The sequence below is a fragment of the Saimiri boliviensis genome, chromosome 9 (genome assembly GCF_048565385.1).
Source record: "Saimiri boliviensis isolate mSaiBol1 chromosome 9, mSaiBol1.pri, whole genome shotgun sequence".
In the NCBI taxonomy this organism is placed as follows: domain Eukaryota; kingdom Metazoa; phylum Chordata; class Mammalia; order Primates; family Cebidae; genus Saimiri; species Saimiri boliviensis.
This window is the reverse complement of record NC_133457.1, coordinates 65239432-65260224: the sequence shown is the minus strand read 5'-3', so window position 1 is coordinate 65260224 and position 20793 is coordinate 65239432. Positions and strand designations below refer to the sequence as shown.

General features: G+C 45.0%; 1 protein-coding gene across 4 annotated transcripts in view; it reads right to left on the bottom strand.

Annotated features, from left to right (window-relative positions):
- MYRIP (myosin VIIA and Rab interacting protein) overlaps positions 1-20793 on the bottom strand; it is a 405770-nt gene that overhangs the window by 90284 nt on the left and 294693 nt on the right. For all 4 annotated transcript variants that reach the window (XM_003930880.3, XM_010341474.2, XM_074406064.1 and 1 more), the window contains 5 exons: positions 19959-20095; positions 14476-14556; positions 10148-10245; positions 9845-9925; positions 7035-7178 (listed from right to left, as the gene is read on the bottom strand). In XM_003930880.3, the coding sequence (XP_003930929.1) occupies positions 7035-7178; positions 9845-9925; positions 10148-10245; positions 14476-14556; positions 19959-20095 (541 nt within the window). The remainder of the gene's footprint in view (positions 1-7034; positions 7179-9844; positions 9926-10147; positions 10246-14475; positions 14557-19958; positions 20096-20793) is intronic.

The following is a 20793-nucleotide window of genomic DNA, read 5'->3' as shown; positions in this document are numbered from 1 at the left end:
TTATTACAGAGAGGTCTTTTTATATGCATGCACCCAAAGAGGCATGAAATGAATTATAACACCCATACTGCTCTCTTCTAGGATATTGCATCTTAAGGTTTTGAAAGTCAGGTCGCGCTGACCTCCATACCGGCAGAGAGCACACAATGAGGGAGGAAATTAAAAAGGGAGCATTCACACGGAATCTTCTTTCAAGAGAAGAGATGAGAAATCCCATCTGGATGGAGATGAATTAAGTTTGGGTATTGCGATCAAGCCCAAGCGGTGGTGCTGGTGGGGTTTAGGGATTCTGCATGGTTATTTCTTAAGCCAAAGGTGTCTGGGTCATTGGAGAATTGAATAAAAAGGAGAAGATCTATCAGGAGGTCATAGGCTTAGGGCTCTCCACAGCCTGTAGGTCAGGATTCTGTTCAAGATATTATAAAGACACATCCTTAAGCCTGGCATCATGTCAGTATCACCCAGCAGCTTCTAGTAATATGGAAGACCTGGCTCCACCCCTGACCCCTTGCATCAAGCAGGGCTTAGGCAGGTGACGCAGACGCATGTCCACGGTGAGAACAGCTTGAGGAAAGGGAAGAGAGCTACGTACTCTGAAGTATCCAAGAACTGAAACTCAGCCCATTGGTTTGTGTCCTGGCTCTGGCCAGTGTCCATGTGTATTTCTGACTTTTTTTAAGACAGGGTCTTGCTCTGTTAGCCCAGGCCGGAGTACAGTGGCACAATCATAGTTCACTGCAGCCTAGACTTCCTGGGCTCAAGGGATCCTCTCACCTCATTCTCCTCAGGCATGTGCTACCATGTCCAGCTACTTTTTAATTCTTTTTTTTTTTTTTATAGAGATGGGATCTCATTGTATTGCCCAGGCTGGTTCAAACTCCTGGCCTCAAATGATCCTCCCACCTTGGCCTCCAAAAGTGCTAGGATTACAGGCATGAGCCACCATACCTGGCCTTGTATTTCTGCTTTTATGCCATTTCTTCATCTCTTTTTTATCTAAATCCCTAGACCAGTGCTGTGCAAATACAACTTGATGGATGATGGAATGTTCTGCACTGTCCAACATAGTCCCCACCAGGCACTGGTGCTACTGAGCACCTGAAATGCGGCCAGTGTGACCAAAGAACTAGAGTTTTAGTTTCATTTAATGTAAATTAAAATAGTCACTTGTGACCTATGGCTGCCACACTGAACGGTGCAGCCTCAGAACCTCTCAGCTGAAAGGGACCTTGGCGATCACTGAGCCACTGATCTCATTTTACAGAGGAAGAAGCTTGATCAACAGTTTTGGAGCAGGAACGAGATATTCAAATTCTAACCCCACTGATCACTACCTGTATGACTTTTGGCAAGTTATGTTAATGCTTTAGCCTCGGTTCCCACCCCTATAAAATTGGGGTAATAATATATGTCCTTATGTTGTGGTCAGGAGTAAAAGAAGTCACAGGTGATTTGCAAACACAGTGCGTGGTCCTCAACCAATGGTTGTCCCCACAGTCCTCACCTCAGCAGTAGCTGCACATCTCCAGGGGCACTCCCAGCATTGTATTCCATATGAACGGGGGGTCCCAGAGGTGTGCCACATCGTGGCTTTGGCCAGGGTCAATCCCTTTTGGGTCCTAACTCTTGTACCTGAAATTAACTCTTGGACTTAAACCCTAGACCAGTGGTCTGAAATTTGGGTTCACTGTCCTGGCCTAGGCTTCTTCATCACAGGGCATTTGGGCCAGGTGAAGCCATGGCTTTGCCTACATGAGTGTGCCCAGCCACACTTATGCAGCATTTGAGAAAGCTGACCCTGTCTACCATATGTGTCATGCCTGGGGGGCACCAGGTGGGCCCTTCTATGGTGCTGGTGAGAGGCTTCCTGCCCAAAGGAAGTCAGGCCAGTGCCATTGGGGGGCAAGACCTCGGGAACCACACCTAATGGGAGTCTGAGGGTGGGAAAGGAGGGTAGCAGGACAGAGACAAGGATAAATGGAGGAAGGGATGAAGAGAAGGTCATTTCCTGTCATTGCTGTTGGGGTATCTATTGCTCATCTTCCTGGGCTGGCTGGTGTGGGCTCTGTAGTTGACCTTAGCTTGCCCTGTTAAATGTAGATGGCTGAAGCCCAATGGGGACAGATGAGTAACTATTTCACCATTTCAAGCATTGGTGGTGTTCAGGCTAGGACTTTGTATAGGCCTCTCTAAACGAGCCAACTAATCAAGACTCAACGCATTCTTACTACCACAGCTGGGATGGTGCAAGTTCTCCGTCTTGATAACATTTTTAAAAAGCTCTAATCACAGGGCTTGTCTTTAAACCATGTCAGGAGCTAAAAATGGTCATTTATGAGTGTATGGATCCCAGTGTTTTTGCTGGGACCTTAATCAGTACACTTTTCCTCCTTCACAGGTATCCTGGAAGCTTGAAGGGAAAGTTTCAAGTCTAGTCTCAATTAAAGCCCCACTAATTGACTTGTTCTGCCACCAATTGGCCATGGACCTGTACTGCAGGATGCCTATTACACACCCAGTGCTGAGCTGTGGAAAATCCAGAACACACGTGACCACTGACAATCATAAATAGTGGCTTCTCAAAGGGACAAGTTGTGTCAGGGACCTAGCTGGATGCATAACAGATTTTTCTTTATTCTCAGATTCAGGCTTCTCTGCTTGGGGCAGCTCCCCCAAGCAAAGAGTGTAAGTATAAATTGGGGGAAGACAGAACATATGCTTCTTCCTTCCTAATATTCCTGACAAAAGTATTTTGTTTACGTATTGAAAATCCTGGGATGGTGTGAACTCACAGGGAGAGGGCAGGAGGGGACCTTCTTGATCAAATGTCTAAGATAAAGGTGAAGGCTGCAGTAACAAAGAGCCAGCTGATGACCTTGTTCCTCTTGTAAGGTGCCTGCACCCCTGCCAGGCATATGATCTGGGTGGTTACACTTATATGCCAGGAGAGGGAGAGGTGCTCCCCCAAGGGTATGTGTCAGCATCCTTGATGCGGCTTTCCCAAACTACAGCTGCATGGTTCTCTCCCAACTCATTCCCACAAAGGTGGATTCAAGCTGTGGGAAGGTGGATGTATCTTGTGAAGTGTTGCTTTTCGAAAATTCAAAATATATGTTACATTCAGGGAAGGGCTTCCATTAAGCCCTATTTTTATATAATAATCTAGAAATAAATCATATTCTACTATTTGCTTCAAAAAAAGTAAGAAATGCTTAAGTTCTCTTTACATTGATGTCAAAGTATAGCCATGAGTTACGCTGTGCAGGAGGCAGGTGTTTGGCAAGGCAGATTTTTTCCTGACGAAACAAATAAAATCCTGGGAGGTATTTGTTTTAGTAAACCAAAGGGAAATCCCATGAGACTCTGGCTTGTGCCTCTGTCTTCCTCAGTGAAAACAGCCTGGGGCCACGCCTGTGTCCTGGGTGGACTGAATTCGTTCTAGTGAGATGATGTGGTAAGCGGGAGATGCCCCTTGGGAAGGGCATCGTGTTGTCTACATGCAGCTGCTTTCAGCCAGTGCCGTCCTGCTGCTGGGACGGGAACACTATTGGCTGTCATCACTGTTGTGCCCACCGTTTTGGCTTATGGTACCAGACCCCCCTCCCACATCTCTAATGACACACAGAGCGTCTCTGGTCTCTAGGAGGTGGGAGGGACACTATCTCCAGCTTTAACCATATGCACAACAAGGAGATCCAGCGGCCCTCTGGTGGGGAAGCAGGCATTCCATCGGCAAAGATTGCCACGGGCACAGGAGACAACAGAGTGCAGGAAATGCTCAGAACCAGGAGACCTTCATTTCAGTCCAGCATCCACTTAGTTCCAGTGGCTTGGAGTAGCTTGGACTCAGTATACTCCTTTGTAAAATGGGGATAATGCAGGGTGCTCTCATGTGGGGCTAAGGAAACAATGCATGAAAGCCCTTTGCATATAAAATTTATGTAAAGAAGAGGTATTGGTCCTGTGTTATTACTATACATGTCTGACCATCACTCCATTATTAACATGACTACTCAAGCTTTCTATGATGACCCACCCCCAACCCCCAGGCCTCTCTGTTCACGGGATTTACATTAGAATTTTAGTTACTGTGCAGAGCTGCAGTCAGCTGATGCGTATAGGAAAAATCAGGAAAGGTCTGTTTCTGGAAAGTGAGGTCTCTTTAGTGCAATGGGAAATGAGACAGGGGCAGAGAAAGAGTTTTAAACTTCTGATAAAGGAAGAATGAGACAGCCCCCAGATGCAGTGAGTAGACAGAAATATTCTAGTGGGTGAGCTGAGGTCTTTGAAGAGAAGCAAGCTGATGCCATCTGGCTGTGTGTGGGAAGGAAGGGGAGAGGGCACTAGTGAGGACCCATAGTGGGGTTGGGCTGGTGGCAGCAGGTGGCCAGGGAACTGGAGCAGGTGGGTATGTGACATGCCAACAGCTCTGCTCTCTGGGCCTGGAGCCTAGCTGACCAAAACACAGTGAAGTACAGCTCATAACTCATAACTCACTCTATCCTTGAGGATACAGTGACCCTTATTTCAAAACGTAGAAATACGGTAATAATAGAGCAATAACTATGTCTGCATCTCAGTCACCTGCCACTGTTGCCACTGTGCCCCTTATCTGATTTTCTAGCCACATAACCACTATTCTATTTCTTGAACATGCCAAGTTCCTTCCTGCTTGAAGCCTCCAGGCCTCCGTTCCCCCTGTAGGAGTGCTCTTCCTCTTACTGCTCCAGATCTCTCATCTTTCAAGTCTTGGTTTCACGTCATCTCCTAAAAATGGTTTTCCCTGACACCTCCATAACCAAACATCTACCTGTCCCCAGCACTCCCTCCTCTCCATCCTCTTGGTGACAATTACTGAAATGTGTACCCCTGCGTTTGTTGTTGTTATTTACTTGTTTATGGCATGTTTCACCATCAGATGGTGGAGTCTGCTGTATCTGCAGAGACCACTGTCTCTGTAGCACTGACATGGTCTGGCTGTGTCCCCACCCAAATCTCATCTTGAATTGTGGCTCCCATAATTCCCTCATATTGTAGGAGGGGCCTGCTGGAACATAACTGATTCATGGGGGCGGATCTTTCCCATGCTGTTCTCCTGGTAGTGAATAAATCTCATGAGATCTGATGGTTCTATAAAGGGGAGTTCCCCTGCACACGCTCTCTTGCCTGCCACCATGTAAGATATGACTTTGCTCCTCCTTCACTTTCCACCATGACTGTGTGGCCTCCCCAGCCATGTGAAACTGTAAGTCAAACCTCTTTCCTTTATAAATTACCCAGTCTTTGGTTTGTCTTAATTAGCAGTGTGAGAACAAACTGATACAAGCACCTAGCACAGTCCCTTGCACATAGGGGAAGCTCAATAAAGACTGTATTGGCCACACAAGGAATCTTCAGAGCCATACTTTAGGGAAGGCCTTATGATCTCCATGTTATGGACAGGAAACTAAACTGTTGTTCAAGGTTACATACATAGTAGTCAAGGGCAAGTCCAGAATCCTATCCCAGGTGTGGCAGAGACAGAGCCCAAGCTCTCTGTTCTTGCCTCTGACTCATTGACTCATGGTTGAGTCTGGATGCTGTAGGGATTTCTATTTTCTGGAGGTCCCCAAGACTTGACACTTTGAGTTTGAAGAAGATACTTCAGAAACACCCAAAATGCAAGGTGATGTCATGCCTGCAGCGTGAGCCCAGGAACTGCAGCTCTGATTTTGTGACCGGTCTGAGTGACAGGCTCTTTGGACTTCTGCTGCCCTGCTCCATCCTGTAGGATCCTTTTCCACTCCCTGCTGGAAAGGCTCCTCCCTTGTCTGAATTCCAAATCCATTTTCATTCTCAATCTTTCAACTCAGCACCCAGTTATGAACTGTCTCCCATTACCTCTTTTTTTACCAGCCTTACCCGTGTCCCCTCCTGCCTTGCTAACCAGATTATAAAGCTCTGGAGGGTGGGCATGGAGTCTTCTACTTGTTTTGTTCTCCTTGGTGCTGAGTGCATGCATGACAGCAGCAGTAAAACAAGCTGACAGTATGTTGACAAGGAAAGCTTCTGCCGATAAATCAATGAAATTTAACCTCTGATGAAGCCATAAAGATACTCTTTGTAACCCTGTGCATCTGGCGGTTGGTGAGGAGGAGGGAGTTTCTGTAGGTGACCTATGCTTATTCCTTGTGGACTGCAAGACTACTATGTGCTGGTTTGCACACCCTCATTTTAATCCGCTCATGCAGGGATGAATGCCACTAGACCCCTAGTGGGGATGCAGTAAGCCCCTGGTCTTGCCTTTCCCGTGGCTGACTTTCTAGTTTTGAACTGCATCTGTGTGCTGCCCTGTCTCAGACTGTGGGCACCAATATCAAGCAGAACTAGAGCCCTACTGCCAGTCCCTCGGTTTCTTGTGGAACCTGCCCCACTCAGCTCCTTCCCCAGCACTTTGCATATCCTCAACTGGGTTTAATCAAACAAATAACAAAGAATGTTACAGGCTCAGTGAACTTTACTGCAGACAGGAACAGCACCAAACCCTTGGGCCGTGGGAAGACCACTGAGCTCCGACTCAAGGTGACAGACAGAAAGGTTGGCTCCACACTGTGACTTCCTGACTGTGTCCAGATGTGACCATTTTGGTGGTTCAAACAGCAGTGGCAATTTTCTCACTGCCGCTTTTCAGTTTCAGTAAAGCAAGCGATCTAGGTGCTAAGAATACACCTGATCCTCACAAAGCTATTTCCCCACTGGACTTAGTACAATTCTTTTTCAGAGTGAATAAAAAAATGAAGCCTATCAGCGTTTGTGTTTTTCCTAAATTGGTCTGTGTAAAACTTACCTCTGTAATCATCAATAGACTGTGTTTTTCTCTCCTCTCTTACCCCTCCTGGCCCCCCACTGACACTCACTTTCTCTCTCAATTTCTCTCCCCATCCTTTTGAAATTTTTACCCAGGCCAGTGGCTACCTGACTCAATGACAGAGGGTTGAATGTGTGCTCCAAACCTGTACATGTGGAGGGTAGGCCAGTACTTCTTGGGGACTCACCCAGACGGCAGTGGGAGCATGGTGGCCTCCAGCAGATGCCGAGGTCCCCTCATCTGCCACCTTTGTGCTGCAACTCTGCGGATGTGGCCATCTTGGCTCCTCTTCCACTTGCTGCTCACTTTTGCTCTTCTGTTTTCGTATAATCTGGGGAGCAGAGGACGAAAAAGGGGCAAGTTATTGGAAAGCCCTCCTGATGCTACGTGGAGTAACTGGGACCATCTTTGGAATTTTTTCAGCCACTTACAAGATTAATTTCAACAGAACACCAGGCTGTTTCAGACCTGCTTTATGAGAAACAAGCACAACGATAGCCTTGAGCATTCTAAGCATTTCACAGTTTACAAACAATCCTTTCATGATGTTAACAGTTTCTTCTATTTATTGAGTGCCTAGCATGTGTCAGACCTCATTAGGTATTGCGTAGGCTTCACCTCACTTAATTCTAGAGGGTACATACTATAATTCTTACCATTTTATAGATGAGGAAACAGGCTCAGAGAGACTAAGTTATTAGTTACGGCCACACAGCTCATAAATCATGGCACTGAATCTCAAACCCAGAGCCTCTGGCTGTAAGTCCCGACTTTAGGAGGCGTCTGGAAGGAAGCCCTATCAGGGGGGTAGACAGCAAGAGTCATCAGGAATGGCTCCAGATCCAGCTCATCTGCACAACCATTTGGATCTAGTGAGTCCATCTGTACTAGGGCCTCTGGGCTCTCAGGTTCCCATTCAGCTCCTAGGAAGCAGCCAAGAACTGTGCTGAGCCACCAAGATGGGCATGTTCTTCAGTGTTCCTTTAGGCCAGACAGGCAGATAAAAAGAAGGCTTAGAGCCCAGAGAACAATGAACTGAGGTGCCATCTCCCATGGCAGGGTGGGGACCCAGCCACTTTGCCCAGCAGGATTTCAGAATTGCTGAGGACCAGTGACACCCACCCCCGTCTCTCCCAGTCTTTCCTCTGCAGGTGGATGGGGCCAGTGCTGTCTCCCTGTCTCTCTTTCAACATTGTATGGGAGTATATGGGGGGAGATCATTTGTTTTCTTTGTTTACAGATCTCCAGCAAAAAAGGAGCTGAAACTGCATCAAATGTACTTTGAACCATGATTGGATGAGACATGAGGGTCTTTGGGTGTGGTGAGTCTACTTGACATATGCAAGGGATGTGAGTTATTGTGACCAAAAGGGAAGACTGAAGTTTTTCAACACTTCCTGCATACGGCACTTTGTTGAGTGACTCTGTAGACCCTCCCAGTAGAGAGAGAATCTGCTTTGGGCTTGATGTGTGACTTGCACTGGTCAATGACATGTGAAGAGGGAGTCAGTGGCCACATGCCAGGGCTAAGCTTCAGCCTTAATAGGCAGTGTGTACTTCCTCTTGCTGGCTTGTGCTCCTGTCATGGCCACCTGCAGCTGATGTGCCTTCAGTTGGGTCCCAGAATGAACATGCTGCAGCTGACTTTGTCCCAACCCACAGCCAGAAATGCAGCCACTACAGACGCAGCCACTACAGACGTATGAGCAAGAAAGAAATTGCGGTGCAACAAAACATATATTCAGATAGTCCTTGACTTAAGGGGTGGGAGAGCGGTGTGTCTACAGTACAGCATTCCACAAATTATATTAGCTGTTAAACAGCATTATAAAACATGCTTTGGGTTTGATGATTCTGCCCAGGTATAGGCTAATGCAAGTTCTGAGTACGTTTACGATAGGCTAGGCTAAGCTATGATATATTAAGAGTAGTTTAGGTGTATTAAATGCATTTTGACTTATGATACTTTCAACTTAGGATGGGGTTACTATCTGGACTTAATCCCATCCACTGTAAGTTCAGGAGCATCTGTATTTGGTTTTTGTCCCCCAGTTTCTGGCAGAGTTTCAAAAACCCTTGGAATTATTTGAGTGATAGGAGTATCTTTGCTACACTAACAAGGTGATTCAAGGGGAGGCCCTTAGGTAACTTTAGGATAGGGGCTGGTTGCCAGAAAAACCAACTACAGTACATGATTAGAGGGCTGGGAGCAGAAAGACTAGAGAGTGTGTTCAGTCAGGTAATCACTCATTTCATCAGTCATGCCTAGATAGTGAAACCTGGCGAAAATCTCAGAAGCAACAAGGCACAGAAAGCTTCCTGGTTGGTGCATACATAGATGTGTTGGGGGAGTGGCATTCACAGAGAAGGCGTGGGAGCTCTGTACACCCAGGCCCCAGACCCTACTGCCCTAAGTGTCTCTTCATGTGGCTATGCACCTGTACCCTTTATATTAAACTGGTAATGGTAAGTAAAGCACTTTCCTGAGTTCTGTGAGTTCTAGCAAATCACTGAATTGAGGGTCCAGGGTCATGGAAACTCCTGAAATTGTAGCAGGCTAGGGAAAAGTGTGTTGACTTGGGGATATGTGAAACTTGTGGCTAGTGTCTGAAGTGGGGGCAGTCTTGTGGGACTAAGCCCTTAACTTGCGGGGTCTGCACTAAATCCAGGAAGAAGTTAGTATCAGAATGGAATTTCACTTCTCAGTTGGTGTTGGAGAATTGGCTGTGGAAGACAGAAAGGTCCTTTTCAAAAGCCAGAATTTTGGGGTTGTTGGTTTGCAAGGAACAGTGTAGGACATGGAGCTAGCAGGAGAGACTGCAGAGTAGTGTGATGCATTCCCTCTGTGTGGGTCCCCAAGGCACAAAAGGCTAAAGTGAGAAGGCACAGAAGGTGCAGTGCCAGACACACTCCGCGTGTTTCACCTGCTACTTGCCAGAGTCCCTGCTCCCGGCCCAGCCAGGAAACTACAGCCTTCCCGCTGCTGGGGCCACCCACCTTCTGCAGGATTGTCGTGGCCAGCTCCTCAGTTAGCTCCTCCTTGTGGTCCCGCAGGTAACTGGCCTCATTCTGCTTGTCCTGCGGAGGGAAGAGAAAGGCTGTGTGTTGTGGGTGGGTTAGGGGTGACTTGGCGATCAGTTACTTTCCCAGGAGAGTCTCGACCACAAAAGCAGAGGGAAGTTGGGCCCTGCTCTAGTCAGGGCTGCTGGGACATTGCTTTCCTGACACCTGCACTTTCTCCTGGCAGCCAGGACCCCGACCCACACCTCCCCAGGCAGAGAGGAGCAGGAGGGGCCCTACCAGGCTGTCCCCATACGCTTCTGCTTTGGAAATCGCTTCCTCAATGGCCTCTTCAGCCACCCGGAGGGCCACAGCCAAGGTGTCCATCACACTATGTCCTAGAGAGGAAATAGAACAAAGAGCATTTCTAAAAGAGAATGATGAGTCAAAGGATGGGTCAAGCTCTTCTGCTTAAACTTTTCAGGGGCTCTGGGATAAGTTCTAAGCTGCTTACTGTCGCACACAAAGCCCTGACCTTTCCCACCTGCATCACTACTGCCTTCCACACACCATTCACATCCTGTGCCTCAGATGCAACAAATGATTTGATTCTTTCAGACCTGTCATCTCATTCCCCCTCCCTCTTAGTCTCCTGCTCCTTAACTGGGCTGGTTCCCACGGACCCCAAGGCTTGGCCCAAAATTACTCCTCTAACAAATCTTCTCAGATTCCTTCAGCCCTGCCCTTTGCTGGAGGTCTGTCTCAGGTTCTGGGCTTGCTTTAATCAGCTAAAAAGGCTAAGTGCCCCTGTCCTTTCCCACAGGTCATTTTCAGAGAGCAAGAATTGATCATCTTCATTGTTGTATCCTGACATGAAGCACTGGTCTAAGCACACAGAATGGCTTAAAGATGACTGAACAAAAGAAATAATGGTTCTTCATCTACTTTCTCAGATAAAGATTATGCTTTATTTTGCACATATATTATTGTGATTATGGGGAAAATGTCATTAAATATACTAATTGGGCTGTGCATATGACTTAAAGCAAATATATACTCTATGTATAATTTTTTTAGACTATCAACCAATACTAACAACACTGGCCAACCTCCCAGAACTCAGCCACATGGCAGGCCCTGGGCAAGAGTTTCACATACATGATCACAGTTAATTCTGACAAAAATCCAGTGGTAAGTAGGTGCCATACAGGTACTGTTTTGCAGTTGGTAAATTTGAAGCACAGAGTGGTTAAATAACTCACCCAAGGTTACACAGCAAGATAGTAAGAAGGCTAAGATTTGAATCCAGTGTGATTCCAAATTTGATTTTTGAATTTGGATTCCATTCCTTTGAATCCAAAGCCCTCATTTTAACCACAAAATTGAGATGAATACAAGCTAACATGATTTAAAAATATAGTATTATCATATTTTTAGTGAACATTATTTTTTTTTAAGACATGGCAACAAATGGGAGAAAGTAAAGGACTTCCCAGGTGACAAAGTTCTTTTTGGAGCTAATTGCTGGGAAAAGTTCTGTTTCCCTTGAGATCCTAGATTTTAGCTTCTTACTTATGAGAATTTCTATCATCCTACTCTTAGTTTGCCTCCGAAGTCCAAGTCACATCATGTGCAAGAATGTAGGTCAGCAAAGGTTGGGTGCCTGGGTCTCCTTTTCCCCAATTTCAACCTCTTGTTTCCATTTATAATCTCCTACTCATATTATTTAACACATGTAAATCTCTTGTAAGCTGCTGAAAATGCTCTGTGGAATGAGACAGGGTGTGAATACATCAATTCTTTAATTACTCACTCAATTAAAATAATTCAAGCTTCTTAGACCCTTAAGGACACAAATATAGACAGAAAATATCACTTGCAAACATAATAAAGTCTCTAAACAACCCACTTAGCATCAAAGTGATCTAGCTGGCTGATGAGTATGTCACAAGTCAGCTATGACAGTCATGATAGAGCCACATAGGGCAGCCCAGCCCAGGCTCTGCACACCACCAGGTGGCTGGCTGAACACACAGTCTTTCCAATGTTTTGATAACAGAGCCTACACGATCTAAGCCAGGCATCCCCAAACTTTTTACACAGGGGGCCAGTACACTGTCCCTCAGACCATTGGAGGGCCGCCACATACTGTGCTCCTCTCACTGACCACCAATGAAAGAGGTGCCCCTTCCTGAAGTGCGGCGGGGGGGTCAGATAAATGGCCTCAGGGGGCCGCATGCGGCCCACGGGCTGTAGTTTGGGGATGACTGATCTAAGCTGTCATCACACTAAGAGCTCCCTGGTAGCAGACACTGTATCTCCCTTCTCTCTTCTTCAAGACAGCCACCAATGTATTTTTCAAAGAACAGGTCTACAAATTTTCATTGACTCAAACAAATGTTTACTGAGTGCCTTTTGTGTGCTAGGCTCTGTGATGGCCCCAGTGATAACCTGGTGGACAAGCTGAGTCCATGCTCTCATGTGCCTTTCGAGCTATTGGAAGACTAGACACAAAAGTAACCACTACGAGGCATGCGCAACTATCCACGTGATAGAGACAGTCACCAAGTTCCATGGACCCCTGGGAGGCAGGCACCTGGAGCTGTAACTAGAAAGGCTTTGGATGCCGTGATTATAATTCTCGGATGAAAGTGATGTGGTACACTGGGTAAAAAGTGAAGTCTCAGGTCAGTGTTTTGGACAGAAAGGCTGACAAGGGTGTGGAGAAGATTAAGAAGGCAAGGTGGCCAAGGTTCAGAAGACCAGCAAGATGGTAGGATGGTCAATGTGTCAACATGACTAGGCTATATTACCCAGTTATTTAATCAAACTCTAGTCCAGGTATTACCGTGAAGGTATTCTTTAGATGTGGTTAACATCTACAATCAGTTGACTTCATGTAAGGGTTGCCCCACAATGTGGGTATATCTCATTCAATCCATTGAAAGCCCTTAAGAGCAAAAACTGAAGTTTCCTAGAGGAGAAATTCAGCATCAACTCTTGCCTGAGTTTTCAACCTGCTGGCCTACCCTGTATGTATTGGGCTGGCCAGTCCCCTGCAATCCTGTGCCCTGCAACTGCATGAGCCAATTCCTTAAAAGGAATCTGTGTGTGTGTGCATGTACATACATATATTCAGTGTATTGCAGAACCTTTCTGATATAGATGGTCACTAAAATTAACACTAATACGGGAGAGTTTCAAGCAGAGAGGTATACAGGATATGGGCTGCAGAATGGAAAGAAAAGCGTAAGATTGAAAACAGACTGACAGGTACTTAGGTAGCTGGGAGGAAATGGAGAGAGGCTAAAGGAAACATATCTGTTGCTGGTGGACCTAAGTGCCTAAAGAGCTTGACTAGGACAAGCTGGGGTTAAGAATCCTATGGAATCTTCAGGCGCTAATGGCCAAGTGTTAGAAATCTGAGTCTAGAACTCTGGAATGAAATCAAGGCTGGGCATTTCTGGCTCAGCAGCAAATGGAAGTGCAGTTGAAGTCATACAATGGTGTGTGGTAACCTATGGAAAAGCTGCAGGTAGTAAAAATAACAGAGGACACACTTTTCATAAGAAGGCACCTGTATTAGGATTCTTCAGAGAAACAGAACCAATAGGATATACATAGATATAAAATAGGAGATCTATTATGGGAATCGGCTCTTGTGATGAAGGAGGCCGAGAAGTTCCATAATATGCTGTGTGCAAGCTGGAGATCCGTAAGAGCAGTGGTATAATTCAGACCAAGTGTGAAGGCCTGAGGAATGGGGGATCTGCTGGTTTAAGTCCTGAGTCCGAAGACCCAAGAATCAGAAGATCTGATGTGTGAGGACAAATGAAGATGGATGTCCCAGCTCCAGAAGAGGGAGAGTAAATTCACCCCTCCTCTACCTGTTTGTTCTATCTGGGCTTTCGATGGATTGGATGACACCTGCTCACAGTGATGAGGGTGGATCTTCTTTTCTCAGTCTATGATTCAAATGCTATTTTCTTCCAGAAATATCTTCACAGACACACCCAGAAAAAAGGCGCATCAGCTATCTGGGCATCCCTTAGCCCAGTTAAGTTGATGCATAAAATTAACTATCATAGCTCCCAAAGAGAAAGGAGAGGGTGCAGATGAGCTGTGGTGGTCGCAAAAGGAAGGCAATTCAGGGAGCACTGATTATCAATGTTCAGTACTTCAGAGAAAGAACTGAAGTGATGGATAAAGTTTTATTTGAAATTAGAAGTTTGTTTTGCTTTTAACCACGGCTCTAAGAGGATTATATTGGTATAAAAAAGTAGAAGTTAATCAGTAAATGATACATTCATTACAGGAATATTTTAATATGAGATGCATGAGTGGATTGATATGTTCCAACTCCAGAAGAATATTTACTAGTTGACTGTAAAGTATCCATGGTTGGGTAATGAATGCTGTTCTCTTGGCCACACTTTGGATATACTCACCTATTTTCATGATGGATTCATACACTGGCAGTAATAAGTGACCTAGAAAGACTCACACATAGTAGTAGATAGTTGCATCTGGGGTAACAGTGTAGCTGGGGATCCCTGGCAGTACCTATACCTGTAGGTGTTTCTATTCCTCCAACTTCCCAGTAGCTGTAAACTTTTAAGCAACTTTACCTTCTGACTGCCTATAAAATGCTGAATCACTGCCAGAAATGCTTCCTTCATTCTCCAGGTTTGACTCAAAAACGCTTCCTCCTGGCAGGGTAGAGATGGGAGAAGAGAATAAATATGATTATCAAAGGTCTTCAGTGAACACTGACGCACTCTGCCACTGAACTGACAGACCACTATTACACGCTTGAATTGTTAACCTTGAAAATAGGTTTAGGGCTCATGAGGTCCCACAATAATGCTAACATTTTTGACCCATTGCTTTTTTCCTCTCATACTGATTCCTGGTGCAGTATCACTGCCAACCCCAACTTTCTTCTCATACCTTCTTTGCAGGCAATATGGAGTCAACGGCAGAACAATAGACTAAAGTCTGAGAGATGTGAGGTCTATTCCTGGACCTGCAAATTACTAGTTGTGTGGCTTGGCATGGCTGCATCTAGAATTAATTCATTCATCCAGCAAATCGTCCATGAGCACCAGTAGGTACCTGGCTTCAGCCCAGGTATTAAGGGTACACTGATGAGCAAAGCTAAACCTGCCACCAGCCCACTCTGATAAGCATAGAGTTCCATGTGGGAAATTCATTAATCAAATACTCGTATAAATATATATAAAATTAGAGATAGGTTAAGTGCTTTGATGGGATGGTCTACAGCACAGTGAAACTGTTCATCAGAAAAGACAGACCGAGGCAGTGAAGCATCAGCCAACAGGTGTATGGAGTGGGAGAACATGAAGGGTATAGCAAGCACCTTGCAGACTGGTCCGTGGAGAAAGGGTGTGTCTGAAGGCCTAAATGAGAGGCAGCATGGCAGGGCTGCAGACACAAAAAGCAGTTCTGGTGAGGTGACTTGGGGACACAGGCCATGCAGGTCATGGTGGCCACATCAGTGTTTAGATCTTCATCCCAAAGCCACGTGAAGTTTCACAGAGATGACCTGGTAAGACTGATGTCTCTAAAAGTGTACTGTGGCTGCTGGGTAGAGAACAGCTTGAAATGGGGAGAAGGTGAGTGTGTAGTGAGGAAGGGCAGACAATGGAAGCCCTGAATGCAGCTCACTTTCTTAAGTTTACCTGTGATGGAAAAGAAGATGGCAGGACAGTCAGGGAGGGTTTTAGAAAACAGGAGTGTTTACAAATCTCAGTAAAGACAGAGATTGAATGAGCAAGAAGTGATCTTGAGACTTTCCTGAAAGGTGAGAGGGATAAGATGCAAGACCAGGAGGAGGGATAGGCAACAGAGAAGGGAGATGGTGCCCCCACCGCAGCTGCACACAGGGGCATGTCCCTGCCTGGCATGCCCCGTTGGTCATGGGAAGGAGGATTTGAGGGTGCCTGCTGAAAGGATGGGGAGGGTTGTGAGAAACAATGAGGAGAGGGGAGATATGAAAAGGTCTTTGGGAGACTGACCTCACCGGAGGACAAGCCCTGGTTTTGCATGACTTTAAATCTAGTAAAACACCTCTCTGTTTCCCTTTTAAATTCGGAGGTGGGAGCGTCAGTGTCATTCAGGATGGTGTGATTTTTTTTCAAGAGCAGAAAGGGACTGAATTGTTCTGAAAAGCATGAGCTAAGCATCCAGATGACATGAAACCACTATTTTTCATGAGTTGGCGGAAACTCTAATTTTACATAGCTCAGCATTTTTAAAAGACCACATTTGTCCATCAAATCACAGATGAAGTAATAGATCTTTTCAAGAATCATGTCAAAATTAGATATAGATTAATAAAAGCAAGGTTTATGTTTCCCATTTATTTATCTAACACTACTAAATAAAAGCATATATTCTTTATCCAATTGTCTGAAGACTACATATATTAATAATGGCAACTTTTACCTTTTTTATGTAGTACTTCTTTTAGGATAACTGTTAAAAATGTCATGCTGTTGGCCGGGCGCGGTGGCTCAAGCCTGTAATCCCAGCACTTTGGGAGGCTGAGGCGGGTGGATCACGAGGTCAAGAGATCGAGACCAACGTGGTCAACATGGTGAAACCCCGTCTCTACTAAAAATACAAAAAATTAGCTGGGCATGGTGGCGCGTGCCTGTAATCCGAGCTACTCAGGAGGCTGAGGCAGGAGAATTGCCTGAACCCAGGAGGCGGAGGTTGCAGTGAGCCGAGATCGCGCCATTGCACTCCAGCCTGGGTAACAAGAGCGAAACTCCGTCTCAAAAAAAAAAAAAAATGTCATGCTGTGTTCTTACTTATAAGTAGGAGCGGAAGAATGAGAACACATGGACACAGCAGTGGGAAGAATGCATACTGGGGCCTGTTAAGGGTGCAGGGAGAGGGAGAGCATCAGATAAACAGCTAATCCATGTGGGGCTTAATACCTAGGTGATGGGTTGATAGGTACAGGAAACCACCATGGCACACATTTACTTATGTGATAAACCTGCACATCCTGCAGATGTAACCTGGAACTTAAATTTTAAAAAATGTCATGCTGGGTCTATCAGAGAAGCCATGTGAGCATGACTTTCTCCACTAGAGTTCTGGCTCTGAGAAATGGCAAGGTCTTACTCATTTCATCACCCCACAACTCAAGCCAGATGGGCACATAAGTAGGTGTTCAATACATCTTAGGTTTATCTGATAAAACTAATGGGTCTTCTTTGAGGCCTAATCTGGTCACCCGCTGTGAGCTGCAGGAGAAGGAGTAAGGTTAGCTAGGGAGCACTGCTGAGCAACTGCTGGCACTACAAGGTGCATATGTGATGGGTGATAATGTGAGACTCTGGATTGAAGGAATCTTCTGTGAACTGAGTGCTTTTATGGTAAACCACAGAGGTCCGCGTAGTGAAGATGTTTTGTAGGTGAAAGGAGTTTTACACTGAGAGTCCTAGAACACAGCACATGCGTTGTGCACTGCAGATTTTGCATATCATGTTCTGACAGTCAAAAATCTGAAAATAAGTACCGTTAGATAGAGTTGGAAGAACACTGCTGAACTAATTACTCTGAGTTCTAGCTGAGGCTCTCGCTCTCAGTCTTGGCAGTACCTTGGAATAATACAGGCAGCTTTAAAATTATATATATATATATATATATATATATGTATATATGTATATACTGGATCCCACCTCCAGAGAGACTCAGTGGTAATTAATGGGGGGGTGGTGGACAATGATTTGGGGCATTCGGAGGTTTTTTTCAAAATGGCCTCAGCAATTCTTATGTGTAGTCACGAATGGAGGATGGCAGATGACAAACCTACAAAGGGTATTGGGTGACAGGCAAAAGCTAATGAATGGCTCTTGAGTCATCTCACACAGCCAGGAGGCCACTGAGGCCCTGGATGATTTCTCCATACTCTAAGTGTAACTAAATTTCCTATGTAGCTTGTAGAATAGATCTCGTGGTTTTATGACCATGGCTTTATATGTTTGACTACCATCTCATCAACTGTTCCCTGTCTGCTTGTCTTCATGTTTCTCCAAAGGAAATCTTGACTTAAATGGATACACAAATACATGAAAGCAACAGATTCTCATATTTCTATGAAGTGTCTCGGTATTCATAAAATTTTTTTGGACAGGGTCTTGCTCTGTCACCCAGGCTACAGTGCAATGGCACAATCATGGCTCACTGCAGTCTCAACCTCCTGGGCTCAAGTGATCTTCCCACCTCAGTCTCCCAAGTAGCTCAAAGGATAGGTGCATGTCACCACATATGGCTAATTTAATTTTTTTTTTTTTTCCTAGAGGCAAAATTGTGCTATGCTGCCCAGGCTGGTCTTGAACTCCTGGTCTCAAGTGATCCTCCTGACTCAGCCTCCCAAAGTATTGGGATTACATGTGTGAGCCACCATGCCTGGCCCCATAAAATGCTTTTAAGATTGAACTAGTGCAATAATGGGGATATAAGACATTCCAGGCCCTGAGCCACACTTTGAGAACACAGATAAACAAGATACCACCTGCATATAACGGGCTGGCAGGAGAGGCAGCTGTGTAATCCTGAATGCAATGTGATACGTGATAAGTGCTGTGATTGAGGCTCAGATGAATGAAGCACTGAATCACAGAGGGCCTAGAACCTAAAGCTGCTTCAATCAGGGAAGATATTTATTCTTAGCAAAGAATTCTCCTTTGAAAGCAATCCTTGTAAATGTCAAAGCCCTGCACTACCCCACTTGGGATTCATGCCTGCTTTCTCTACTTGTGGAGACTTAGAGAGAAAGGGAAAGAAATAAAAATTCTGCTCTATTCTACAGGGTTTTCCACATGTTTGCTTCATTCCCCAATGTGCATTAAGTAGTAAAGAACACCTATAAGATCTGAATTTGGTGATATTTAAAGGGGCACATACAGCACAGCTGAGGATGTACAAGAGAGGAAAAGAGGATGGGATGCAAATGAGTGAGCCGATTCTATTCATGAACCTTCTTGAGATATCTTTCTGGGTTGAAAAACTGCTAACAGTATGATTTTTAAGCTTTATTTCTTTTTTGCCTCAATTTCTACAGAAAGAGTTTTTAGAAAAATTGGTGAAATGGTGATAAACATAATATGTAGAAAACTCCAGCACTGCTCTCTTAGCTATAGCTTTCCCGGGCAGTCTGAAAGACAGAGATTCTAATGACAACAGAATGCCCTAATGATTTTCCATGTTTAATGTTTAGTGCTTCCATTCGATTTTCCCCATTTTCTAAGTGGCTGGCATATTTTTAGATAAGGCACAAGAAAACTTTATTGAGAAAACAACAATGTAAAATAATGATGGTGAAAAGGCTCCCAATAAGATGGATGAGTTGTTTTTTTTCTTCCCTGTTTCTCATGGACAGAAAGCATTTACCTGTGTTAGCCAAGTGATGAAAAAAAAATAACTGCCACTAGATAGAAAGTAACAGCCTTTTTGGAAGTCATGTTGTCCATATTCTGACTACCATTCTTTTCTACTGTCTGATCTAATAGGACTAAAGAATATAATTTCTCATTCCAATTAACTTGGTTGTCTTAACTGTATAAAAACAGCATAGGTAAAATTCATCCTCCAAGTTTCTGGGGAGGAAGCTGACACTTTTCTAACTCTCCCATTACATCATCTTCTGGGCCATACAAACAGAATTTTGGAGTAGGAAGAAAGGAAGGTGGAGGGCATGCCTGCCAGGCATAGAGGTAGTCTCTCTGTAGCCAAGGGCAAATAACTTTACAATGTTTTAATCATTAAGGGCTGATGATCAGGAATACCTAATTTTGGATCTGAGATTAAAATAGTAACAATATGTAGAAGTACTTAGGTCTTCGCAGCTTCTAACTTGTAAGCTCTAGCCCAGTGGGGATGCAGGAACCAAAAGAGTCAAAACTTAGCAGACTCTCTGGCATCCATCCTTCTATTTCTGCTTCTCAGTAGTGCCAGATATTTAAGCAAATTTCTCTGTTCCAGGTTAGTGTGCTCCAGTGTTCAGGGCCTTTGAGCCAGGCCTTCCACCCACCAGCCCACCAAAGACTCCAAGAGCAGCAGGCAGTGAGAGTACCTAGAATGTCGAAGCACACACCACTCTCCAGCCGGTGCTTCCTGTACAGGTTCTTCAGAACCTTGGCACTGCCAAAGCGCTTGAAGCGGCTCTTCACATTATTATAGAACCATTCCAGAGACTGGGCCCTCAGAAGCCTGAAGAAAACAGAAATAGACAACAGAAAATTAGAATTATTAAATGGTGAATTGTAAAACCGCTACAATTCTTCACAGCTCCATCCATCAAGATGTGAAGTTTCTTTCTCTACCCCTTGATTCTGGGCTGGTCCTGTGACTTTCTCTGACCATGGAAAATAGTGAAAGTGGTGTGTGGAATTCTGAGCCCTGCAGTTTCCTCTGTTGCAGCTCTTGGGAATCCCACAACCTTTACCACATGAGTGAGCCCAAGCTAGCCTGTTGTGTGATGAGACACACTTGGCCCTATCATCCCTCTTGCCCCAGCCAATAGCTATCCAACTACCAGACAGGTGAAAGAAGCCATCGGCCACGAGTTTGACTGGGGACATATGAGTGACCTTAGGTGTGACCAGCAGAACCATCCACCAAGTAACTCCAAAGAGCAAGCCAATAAATGCTTGCCATTTTAAACCACAAAGTTTCTGGCCATTTAATAGTAGACTTTATATTTAATATTCTTACTGTATTAACAACATTTCTAATTCAGTTTGGAAAAATAAAAAGCACAAGGAAGACAGCAAAATTCTCCAGCCTCTTTCTCATTCAGATTGAAGCACTGTGGAAAAATAGTTTCCAGGTTAATGCTATCATGGTTGATACACTGGTAAGGTTCATGCTGGGCACTGTGGCTCACATCTGTAATCTCAGCACTTTGG